General features: G+C 35.5%; 1 protein-coding gene across 1 annotated transcript in view; it reads left to right on the top strand.

Annotated features, from left to right (window-relative positions):
• The window catches only part of CCDC146 (coiled-coil domain containing 146), a 65,156-nt gene that overhangs the window by 44,618 nt on the left and 8,483 nt on the right, over window positions 1-12,055 (top strand). The window contains exons 8-15 of the mRNA XM_057364482.1: window positions 687-914; window positions 1,811-1,997; window positions 4,542-4,637; window positions 5,638-5,808; window positions 7,598-7,686; window positions 7,796-7,960; window positions 10,240-10,458; window positions 11,067-11,295. Of these exons, the coding sequence (XP_057220465.1) occupies window positions 687-914; window positions 1,811-1,997; window positions 4,542-4,637; window positions 5,638-5,808; window positions 7,598-7,686; window positions 7,796-7,960; window positions 10,240-10,458; window positions 11,067-11,295 (1,384 nt within the window). The remainder of the gene's footprint in view (window positions 1-686; window positions 915-1,810; window positions 1,998-4,541; window positions 4,638-5,637; window positions 5,809-7,597; window positions 7,687-7,795; window positions 7,961-10,239; window positions 10,459-11,066; window positions 11,296-12,055) is intronic.

Here is a 12,055-nt window from a genome sequence, read left to right as displayed (position 1 = left end):
TTTTCTGCAAGTGTAAAATCAAATGAGCACAGAGCACTTTCAGTCTGGTCACTCACAGATCCCAGCAGTCCAAATGCCATCCAGATGAGTGATGGGTTTYGTACCTTGTTTGTGCACAGGGTTATGCAGAAGTTTTTGTGTCTCCTGCTTCCAGTCCCTATTGTTATACAGAAACTTCTTGACTATGTAAAATTTCWCAAGTTTAAAACTTGTATGATGATTTTCTTCAACATTTTCCGCACTGCTTATTGTAACTCTGCCATCACAAATCTAAGAAGTTTGCCCTATAGTGTTACAGAGAAGCAATTTCTGAAACCTACATAATGCAGATTGCTATTAATTAAATATTTAAATTAGTATATTTGTATCACATAACAGAACATAACAGTCTTAGGAAGAATATTTAGAAGTGTCATACCCATGTATCTAGTAATGTTGCYAGAAATCAGTTTACTAGGACTGTTTTTGATACTGTCATGGTGCTGAGCTGTCACTTAGCCCCATGGTTATCTGCAATTTTATTGCTGGACTATATTGGAGTTTGAAGGTTTTTGCTGTCTGCTTTCAAACATATATTGTTGTGAAATTATTTTGTGTGTCCACAAAAACTGACAACTTACTTTTTGTCTTTTAAATATGCATGTGGAAAATTTAACCCTTACTGCTTTGTTAAAATACATCCACAGAGATGCAGAGAAGAAGAATGAAGCCCTTAATGACCAAATAGAAGAATTGACTAAAATCCTGAAAGCTGCTGAAAGAAGGACTGAAGAGATTTTGCAAGAAAGAGACAATGTAATGAAGGAATTGGAAGAGAGAAAAACTTTGATAGAAAACAATGAACGAGAACACATTACTTTGACAAAATTACTAGAAATCAGCACAGAAAAGGAATTAGCCATCCTATCAGACAGGTTAGAGACATGAGCCATGTGGAAAGAGTGAATAATTCTCTGTTCTCAAAAGTCTATTTTTTTTTCTCTTGTATTGCTTCTATTTTCAAGTTTTATGCTGCAACCAGTGCAGATTAGAAATGAACAGGCTTGGTCTTGACTTCAGAAATTTTTACATAAAAATCTGGTATCTGGAATCTAGGATCTGGCTTGAAGAAGAACATCAAAAAGCATATGCATTTGATAAAATCCTATGAGATTTTGCTCTGAAAAGTGAAATATTATAGAGGGTTTCTCTATTTTTTTTTTCTGTGTAACCCACTGAAAGTGAAGTTCTTTGRAGAAAAAAGTATGTCAGTATTTTCATTTTCAAATGAGGATCACAGATGTCTGCACTCACGTCTCCTGAATTTCAGTGGGGATCGGTTAATCATCTTTTTTATAYTCCCTTCAATTATGATTTTATATTAATTGGCAAGGTAAAATAAACTGTTAGGTTAAAGGCAAGATTCAAATGATTCCTTCTTTGCAGAGGCAGAGGTATAGTTGYAATGCTGGCCATATGCTCAGCAACAATGCTTTTGCCTTTCAAGTTTTGTATTAAAGGCCCATGTCATCTTACTTTGAAATGTTCCCTCATACTAAAATATGTGTTTCCTTCTTCCTATATGTCCCTGAAATTTTTAACATGTTTAGAACAGACTGTGAGACTTCATTGACATAATTAGGGTATTGTAATTGATTAAAGTTATAAAAATRCTGCCTTTTTWGATAATTTTTGTCAGTAGTTTACARGTTTGTCTTGCTGTTGATCCATAATGATGAGGTACTGCAAACCCACTAAAACAGTCATAYCTGTTTACATATATGTCTTGATTAAGTTATCTGTTTCTAAAATTCTGTGTCTATYTATATAGACAAATTCTGGAAAATAATTTAAATAAATATGCCTTGGAGAACAAAAAGCGACASGATAATCTCAGTCACCATCAAACACAGAAAGATAAAGAACTGAAAAATTTAAAAAAGTTGGAGTTACAACTGCAAGAGATTTTTGATTCCTTGGAAGGAGATAAGGCAAAGCATAAAAGGCTCAAATTTGAGGTCTGTATGAATGCATTGTTCATAAAGATTGTAAATTTTCTTRTCACAGCCCTATAAGGGGAAAAGGAAGAAGACTTATTTAATTCTCTCTTTCTTATATATGTTTTCTCCCATACTTGCTCCYTGCTTAGTCTAGATTCTGAGTCATATAAAATTAATCTTGTTTAGTCAGGTAAATATTTTTTCACAGGAGTTGATGTTTCCTACCTTAACATTGTCCTTGAAATTTTTCTTGGTCCTTCTAAGCAATTCAGGGGAGAAAAGTCTTACATCATTGTAAAGATTTAAAAAATAACTATATKATATTAAAACTTATACATAATTAGCTTTGCTCTTTAAACAGCTCCAAGTATTACTTGATAATATTTAATCTTGTTAAACARTATTTTTTTTGTTTCCCTTGAAATTCCTCCTCAATTCACATGGGTATYACCTAGTAATATAAGCTCACCTGGGAGAAGGGAGGAAAGCTTTATAACTACACAACAAAGTTTTGATTGAATTTCCTGAAATAATGATTAAAGGGCTGACTCATATTCRATACTTTGATCTTAAAGCTTAAAGAGTTTCTGTTTAATATCAGCTAAGAGAATCTGGGAGATGGTATTTTTTCTTGTGTTCCCATCGAAGAAATATTCCTGGATGAAGAACTACAATTGTTCTAAAACATTTATTGCTAAAATCAAATGCCATAACTCACCAGCAGCTGTKGTTAGAGTTCACAGTCCGGGGTGAGATCCAAACCCATCCCAGTCCAATTCCTTCACACTGTGAAAGGACAAGGCCTTGTTTGCATCTTACAAATAGCATGATGAGTAGGGGAAAGGGATTGCCACGAGAGACAGAAGTAGAATTCTAATCAGTATTTTCCTCCAGCAGCTCCAGGATACTACTCTAATGCAAACAGGCCACAGCAATAGAGTTGTTTTAGGCCATTCTCCTGTGATCAGTGTTTTTTCTGATTCCTTTTCTGGCACTGTTAGAAGAGCAAATATTCAAATATTAAGCCGCTGCTCCTCTACAGCATGGCCAATTCAAATGCAGTAGTGCAGTAAGGAAGAGTCAAGTGGGGAGTTTGATTCTGCTTGGCTTTTGCTATATTGGAACAACTTTTATTTTATAATACTCAGGAGCACACCTAGCAAAAAAATTTAAAAAATATTTTAAGCAGATAAAATTTCTTTAACTTAAAACCCCAAATTTACATTTATTGATTKGGATTAAAAGTGAAAAAAATCACAAGAATTAATTGTTTAAATATGTGATTTCAGAAGGAGCAGTACATCAGTGTGGTTCCCCAAATTTCCCCTTTTTGAATCATATGCTAAGTGCAGAATGACTGGTTTGTAGAATAAGGAAATTACAAGAGCACTTTTTTCAAATGTGTTTTTTTCCCGTTAATAAGTTGTGAAAGGTCAGCTATTGCTAAACACCGACATTGTGTGTGAAAGAGAACTGCTGGTCCCACTGTCGCCAGCCCAGAGCAGAACTGCTGCTCCTCTCCATGTGGGCCTTCTCTTTGGTCAGGCCAACCCAGAGACAGCCAAAAGTGCCTAAGTTTAGCCCTGTCTTATGTGAATAAAAGTTCTTAATGGATTAAAGATGTTTATATGAGCTTTTTGCGTTTACACAGAAGAAGTGGTAACTAATATATGCTCCACAGAAAAACTATTTTTGCTCCCATGATGAGAGAAAGTCACTTTCATAGGACAGACTTTACTAACCTTTTAGTAAACCTAAGTTAAATGAAATCTCRGAACTGGCAGCTGCAACTCCCCAGTTTGACCTTTACTGTGTCTCTTGTTTCCCTTTCCCTTAATACAAGTGAACAGCATTTAATTTTATGATGTTATCAGTGAAGTGAAAATCACAAGTGCAAAAMATCTACTTCTCAGTATTGATTTGTAGTGTTTTGAACTCTAACATCTGGTTGAGATCTGAGCAAGATRTTACAGGGTCGTGTGTATTATCTTTGAATATTTTCCAAGTGTGTTGTCAAATGTAACATTTTTCCCACCCATATGAATTACAGATTTGCAATTAGAATCATTGAATCATAGAATCATTTAGGTTGGAAGGGACCTTTAAAGGTCATTTGGTCCAAACCCCTGCAACAGGCAGGGACACCTTTATCTAGATCAGRTCAGTCAGAGCTCAGTCCAACYTTTCCTTGGATGTTTCCAGGGATGGGGCATGAACCACCTCTCTGGGCAACCTGTGTCAGTGTTTCACTAACCTTGTTGAACAAAATCTAATTGTCCCTCTTTTATTTTAAAATTAATACCCCTTGTCCTATCACAAATGTTTCTCCCCATCAACTACAGAGAGGCAACGTATGCCTGCATAGTTAGCCTGATGTATTTGTTTGTTTACTTCAATAAGTTGCTGAGGAAGTCTACTCAATGAAGCATTCTTGTGCTAGCTATTATAACAGGAAAGACAATTAATTTCTTAATTTGAGTCGCTACTTCTAATAGGGTATCTGCATTTTACATTTTCCTCATTTTTTGTTTGCATCACTCTGTGCTTGGTTTATTTTTGTAGGCAGAAGTTAATGCAAAAGCCAATGCAATATTATTAGAAAGACGACGAGACCTGCAGGATGAAATCGAAACRATCAAGAGAGGTTTAGCTGAACAGGTGCTGAGTCCTGCTTTTCATTTTAACTGTTGGTTTTCTATCATGATAATAATGGGACTGTTTGAAAAAAAATAATAGGAATTTCTAGCTGCAGTTTTCTGGTGAGAAAATGTGGTATTTGTTCAGTTTTAAAGACCACTTGTCTTTCATTTTTGAAAACATTTTTTTGTGTTACTGGCCATAGCCTAGAAGGTAGAAAGCAAATCCGCTTATTAGTTTAAAAGTCTTTCTGAATGTCAATAATGACACTGCAGCTAGAAACATATTGTTATAGATTTCCTTTGAATAAGGAACTGTATCTTATTGCAACAATAAAAATTTAGCATTTGTACATTATCATTTTTCATCTTCATKGTTGTGTCATTTATGGATGTCTATCTGTACTCAGCACAGCCATACAGAGTGTGGAAATGCAGATGTCTGCCTTACAAAAGCATCAGTACTTGCCACTACACAAATGACTTTATAAGAAGCTATCTATTTCAGACACACATTCTTAACATCAAACCTCCTYGTGTTCTCACCCTTATATTCATTTTCTTTATGTGTTTTGTTGGAATTCATTAACATTATCAGGTGARATTCAGCTTGTATTTGGATACATATGTGTTCAGTACCTGCACATCAGTCTTTGGGATGTGTAAGTTTGTGTGCCACAGACAGACATGCAGTCAATGGAGCCTAGGAAGCTTCCATTCACCTCCTCCTGAAGACCTGACACCAAACTTATTTAAGGTTTATATAGCTATAAAGACTCATTCTGTTTAATGGACAATACCTGATGTTAGACTGAGGAACAGAAATGCTCCTAGGTGATAACATGTTTTGAAATATTATTACAGGGATTTTGCATGGTGTTTTAAAACAATAATTTATTATTATTTTAAATCTATGTAGTCTGTATATTTGTTTACATTGCAGATAAACCCGAAGTATTTCCAACTTTGGGTTTGCCAACTGACACATTGTTGCATTAGTATTTAAATTTAATCTTCTTTAGGAAATGATATCAGATGCRGATGCCCGCGTGTTAGAGGAATGCATTGCTAAAGAACGCTTGCTTTTCAAAGAGCAGGAAAAATGGAGAAATGAGTTATCTGCACTTACACATCTGACTTCAGTCAGAGCTAATGAGAAGCAAATGAAATGCAGGAATGCTCAGAAAGCCAAGGTAAAAAATGACGTATTTGGAAGACTGTTCAAAAGCACAAGCTGGTGGAGGGAGAAACTAAATTACCAGTGTTGGGAGCACTGTGAACTATTTCCCACCCTAGCTTTGAAGCTCCATCAGAACASCAGAAGCTCACAGTACTGTGGTGTTTTATTGTCAATTTGTAGTGCCGTGGTGCAGTGTATTAAAATATCACTCCATAATTGAAACAAGGTATTTAAAASGACATTTAGAGAGTTCCCAGAGGAGGGCAAAGATGGTGAAGGGCCTTGAGGGGAAGCYGTATGAGGAGCGACTGAGGTTCACTTAGTTTGTTCAGCCTGGAGSAGATTTAGGRRAGGCCTCATTGCATTTACRACTTCCTTGTGAGGGCAAGAGGAGGGAYAGCACTGAYCTCTGCTCTGTGGTGAGCAGGGACAGGACCTGAGGGAATGGTCTGAAGCTGTGTCAGGGGAGGTTTAGGTTGGGTATTAGAAAAAGGTTCTTCATCTGGAGGGTGGTTGGGCACTGGAACAGCTCCCCAGGAAAGTGGTCACAGCACCAGCCTGACAGAGTTCAAGAAGCGTTTGGACAATGCTCTCAGGCACATGAGGTGATTCTTGGGGATAGTGCTGTGCAGGGCCAGGAGTTGGACTTGATGATTCTTGTGGGTCTCTTCCAAATCAGCATATTCTGTGATTCTGAGAGTCTTTGATTTTTCTTTCAAGCCTATGGAATAAAATGAACAGTTTGAAAGGTGACAGAAAAACACATAAACTCCCCTGAGATTCTCAGAAGTAAAACTGTGTGATTTATTTTACAAWTGTATGGACTTTAGAAGATAAACTGAACTACTGCTCATTCCAAGGAGACACAGAAATTTCTATTTTCCTGTTACATTTGAAAGCATAAATAATTATATTGGTTTAGAGAAAGAGGGAAAGAAAACTTTGCCTATGACTACTCATTGCATTTGCTGCCCACATTTTGCTGGCATTGCATGATGTCACACAGAATTTACTAAATACCAAATCGCTATATGGGAACAAGGTATTTATGTTTCCAAAATGTATGTCTATTCAGATAATTTAGATAAGATACCCTTCTACCATCCTGGGAAACTCTGACTTGTCTTTAAAAATTAACAAACAAGTCTGACTTTGTACCCTGAATAAAAATCAGCCCATAAACAAATAAAACAAATATAACAATACAAATTCAGGAACAYGGAGACAACCCCAAAGTTGCAACCCATCATCCATCAGCTTTCCCTAATACCAATCTCCTCCTGATACCAGTGGGAGGGGAGAAAACACCTGTCCATTTAAGATTGATGGCCCAGGCTATTGAGGACTGAACCCAACTGGAATAAAAATATCCAGAGKCTTAACAGAATCCAAGTGTACATTCTGCTCACACATCAGTGATTGCTTAAAGTCAGAATTGAGTAAAAAAAGATTTTTTGTTTGTRAAGGTACAATTTCAATGGTTCATATGCCAAACAATTATATAGTGATAGAATTGACAGGCTGATCAGTAGAAACAGCTGAATCCCAGATACAGGGAACCAAGCATTTAAGATACAGCATCAAATTATCTACGTTACTCGTGGTCATTGTAAGCTTAATATAAATGGAAAAACTGTGCTGTTTTATTTTGTTGTAATAAAAAAATTTCATTATAATTAGAAACATTTCTTATAATAATGTCCCCTCACTGTCTTCCTCATCTAAGAGTTGTTCTGAGTAGTTTACTGGGGACATTTCTTCAATATATCTCAAGTACTCACTAAATTCTATTTACATTTCAGATTCACCTCCAAAGTGTTACTAAGGAACTAAAAAGAAAGGATCGTGAACTAATCACCTGTAAAAAGATGAAAAGAGAAATCCAAAAAGAGTAAGAAAATAATAGCAATATAAAAAAGGTCTTCTAAAGCAACTTTTATCCAAATAATATACACATAAAAGTCTAATAATTGTTTCTTTCACTCATCTCATTTCTTTAGACTTCAAGCAGTTGCTAGAATATATGATGTTATGCAAGCTGAAAAGGATAAATGTATAGAGTTGATGGGTATTGCTCAGTGTAAAGCAAAGGAGGCTGAAAACCGGGTAAAATTACTAGAAAATCAAATACAAAATTTAAGGAATATTGTTGTAGCCAAGGAAAGGTGAGTTTAAAGTACATGGTAGTTCACAATTATAGAAATGTAAGATTGGAAAAAATCTTAGGGGGAAATCTATTCCATCTTCAATTATGCCCATATCATCCATGATAGTTATTATCCTGATTTTAAAAATCTGATTAAAACAAAAACATTTAGCAACACCTCTCCATAATCTGTTCCAATTTCTTATCCCACTAACACTTCACAACTAGCTTGGGCATCACTGCTTGACAAGAAAGCACTTTTGAAGTTTGACAACTCCCTCACTTTCCCATCTTTTATATCACAGCTCTTGGATCTCTCCTTTTTTACTGTTATCATTGTTGCATTCAGTGTGGGCATCACTGTTGCACTCCTGTTTGCTGACCTTAGAGAAAAAGAGGTCTGACACATATGATTCCCCAATGAAGTGGCATATGGGACTTTTAAATGAGTCACTAGCTAGGAATGTGGCTAATTATTAAATTAGAACAAATTGGGGATTTTAGTTCAAACTCACATTGAAGTTTATTGGATAATATTTATTTCAGATAAAATGTGGTTTCAATTTCAAAGCAATCTTAGAAAAAATGAAAGGTTACATTCACAACAAAGAAAATGAGGCAGAACAGCTGATGCTTGTGACTCTTTTTTCCTAGAAAAATATTTTGTGGGGATACCTTTTTCTATCTTTTTGCAATTCTAGTGATGATATTCTTAAATATAGATGGAATTATAATGCCTTGAAAATCAGTACTTGGGCAAGTRGGGAGACACTGAATAGCCAACTGTGTAAACAAAACAGGAAAACCAAAACTGAGTAGTTAAAAATAACCTGACTTTCCCAAAACTTCAGTATTTGGTGCCAAAAAAATTGCTCAATCAGAGAGAGAATACACCARCTATTTATTGTGGATCTCCTAATAGTTTGAATTCAAAGTCATGCTGGAGACAGCTAAAAAAGAAGTGGAACTTCAGTGATTGAAGTGATTTTATCAAGATGTACAAGCTGACATTTTGGGGTAAAATTTTTGAGGCTTTCCCAGTTGAGGAAAGTAGAGGAATAAATGGCTAATAACTCATAAATATTGTATAGATATCAGAAATACATAATTATTATAGATGACCCTACTTAGTACAGATCCAACAGATATTTTGGTCTCTGCAAACCTAGATTTAAAACTAGTCAGATATTGAATTTTCAGTAACTGTCTTGCCTATGAAAAATATCATTTATCCCAGTAGCAGGCTTTAGTATCAGTCTCATTGACTTCACTGTAACCTATACAAATTATCAGTCCAAGAAACACAAATTTTCAGAAAATATTTCAAACACGTTRCATTTCTGCAATACTGTCATACTTTAATTCTGAATCTTGACTTACAGAAGTTTAATTGAATTCAATAATACCCTGAGGTACTCAAAGTTCTGTATATGTGAGCGAAATGAAAGAATGCATCTCCCTGCCCTGAATACAGCAATTCAACAGCCTAATGATGAATCCCAGATATTTCATCTGCAGGTCTATATTTTAACAGGAGACTGTGCTTCTCCTTTCACTACCTCTTTTGTATGTTGTTGTGAATATCTTCCCAGTGTAGATAATGTGTCTCGATCCAGAAGTGATACTTACCACAGATGAAATGCAGCACTCTTAAGTTCCGTGTTGTGAGCAAGAGAATGGTCCATGTGCTGACAAGAATCTGTCTTTTAAGTAAAGGACWGTCATCCACTGATCAACAAGACTGCTGGAAATTATGAGATCTGTTCTTCATTTTCATKTGACCTTGTCACTAATCTTCCACTATGTATTTTTTTTTTATATCTGTCGAATCAGCAATCTGATAATTTTCTTTCTTGTGTTAATGTTGCAACACATTTTTTTATAAACAAAAAATTTGGAGAGCTTTGAGTTGCAACCACAAAGTTTTTAAAATGTTCTTTAAATAGAAGGGCAGGATTTCTACACATTAAGACTTTTCATCACTGCTTATGCTTCTGCTCTTGAACTTTATTTTTTATAGGTACTTGGGTTACCTAGTAGAGAAGAAAAGAACTGCAGTGCAGTGTTCCCTATATAGCATTTTTCTTGTGCCAGAATCMATTTCTTCTTACACTGGAAAGAGCTTGCAAAGGAAAACTCCTCTCAGAGAGTCTTCCTTCTTGTTATGCTTCTGTGAAGTAGAGACATAGAGGAGCCTTTGTGTGCTTGAGAAATAAATCTAAGCTCTGCTTTTAATTGCTGAAATTGGTTTCAAATTAAAAGAACTAAAAACACTCCCACATTTCTGTTATGTTAAAGAAAATTGCAGGATGTGTATCTGAAGATTAAAAAGAATGAGAGAGCGACAGAGTTGCTCAGAAGGGATTATTGCAAAGTTGARCAAGAGATGCTAGAGAATAAAGAAAAGGAAAAGTATTTGAATGTTGACAGACTGACCACTACAGCSACACTCATGGAAGAGGAAATTTTGCAGCTACGTAAAAATAATGAAAGGGCTGTTCAGCGAAAAAATGAGAGGTACATTTGTAAGTTTGATCTAAGGTAGTGTTTAATTTTGACGTTCACAAAGTAACAATATTTTTCAGCTTATGAGCACTCCTCATTAGGAATGCTAAATGTCTGTGGCACTGCAATGTTCCACTGACAAATCTGCCTCACTGCACTGCCAGTGCTGCTTTGCATTATGTAGATGTTTCTCCAGTGRTGATCATGCTCATTCTTCAGAACTATTATTCAAAAATTATGGTAGCTTGGCTACAGAACACCTTGAGAACTTGTAGCCTCCTCCTGTTTGTAGATTGTGCGCAGGTAAGGTATAAAAATGCAGATTATCTAAATCTCTGATCTTAATCCATTTTTAAATGCTGTGGAAGGCYGGAAGACCTTAAAAGTTATGTGAGAGACAAGAGTAACATTTCCAAGAGTTTGTTCTCTGATTTTCACATTGCAATTATTTTGTTACTTATTTAAAATGCTGTCATTAGATTAAAATAATATTTGTGAAAGCTTTGTACATTTTCCCAGATTATAATTATCTCTTAAAACACTTGTTATATTCTCAAACGGAATACACTGAATATAAGTAATATTTTTTAAATTATCTTTTAATTTTGGCCTTATTTCAGTGGTCAATTGCTCAGAGAACGAGAAGAAGAACTAAGCCTTTTATATGAAAAAGTAAACAGGCGAGAGATGTTGTGTAAAAATGGAGATATTAAGATGCAAGTAATGGATGAAAAGATCAGTTTTCTGAAATTGAARGTAGCTGAGAAAAAAAGAGAGATTAGATTGTATTTTGAAGAGCTTCCAGTGAAGAATGCCCTGGATGCAAATCTGATGAAATTTCAGATACAGGTTGGTGTTAAAGGAAGCCTTTTTTTACTATCATTTTGTATTTTAAAATTTCAGGTGATTTCATAGAAAAAGAAGTCTGGATGTGCAAGGCTTATTAAAATGGCAAATTTAGTGATTCACCTGTCTAGCAAAACAGTGATATACATTTTTAACTTCACAGATGTGAGTTTCTATGCTTATGTGTAACTGGCTGATGCACTTTGTTTCACACATACCAAATGCTCCTTGGCTATGGAATCCCAGCTAACCCACCCCATAGCCTGAAATGTCAGTATGACTAAGCTGGAGAATGGGAGTCATGGGGGAAAAATGGGACTGTAGATAACATTTGTTAAAACTGTATTGATGGAGTAGGTGGAGGGGTGGGAGATACACTTAGACCATCAAATTTCTAAAATAATAACTCAATTCACACTTGACCCTGAGCCTACTCTGGAAACTCTGCTGCCTACAATGATCTAATCCACATATATTTTCTTCTGCACAGAAACAGTTTAAGTTTTAGTTCTAGTTCCAAAATAGCATAAAACAACGAATAGACTGCAGTGCTTGGGACATTCTTTCCTTGCTTTCTGAAATGGCTCATTTACTTTTGACCTTATCTCCAGATGGTAATTTTTCCCATACATACTCCATCAATGCCTGCACAAATTCATAAATTAGGGTGCACCATTGCCGTTCAAACTCACATCGATGGGAGYTGTGACTCATTGTTTAATAGTGCTTGCACTATTCTCTTACATCTGGCCTTTTAAAGAAA

Source organism: Malurus melanocephalus, unplaced genomic scaffold (assembly GCF_030028575.1).
Source record: "Malurus melanocephalus ecotype Western Australia unplaced genomic scaffold, MMel_1.1 scaffold_39, whole genome shotgun sequence".
Lineage (NCBI taxonomy): Eukaryota > Metazoa > Chordata > Aves > Passeriformes > Maluridae > Malurus > Malurus melanocephalus.
Note: the sequence above shows the minus strand (reverse complement) of the source record. Positions and strands in the feature narration are given on the sequence as shown.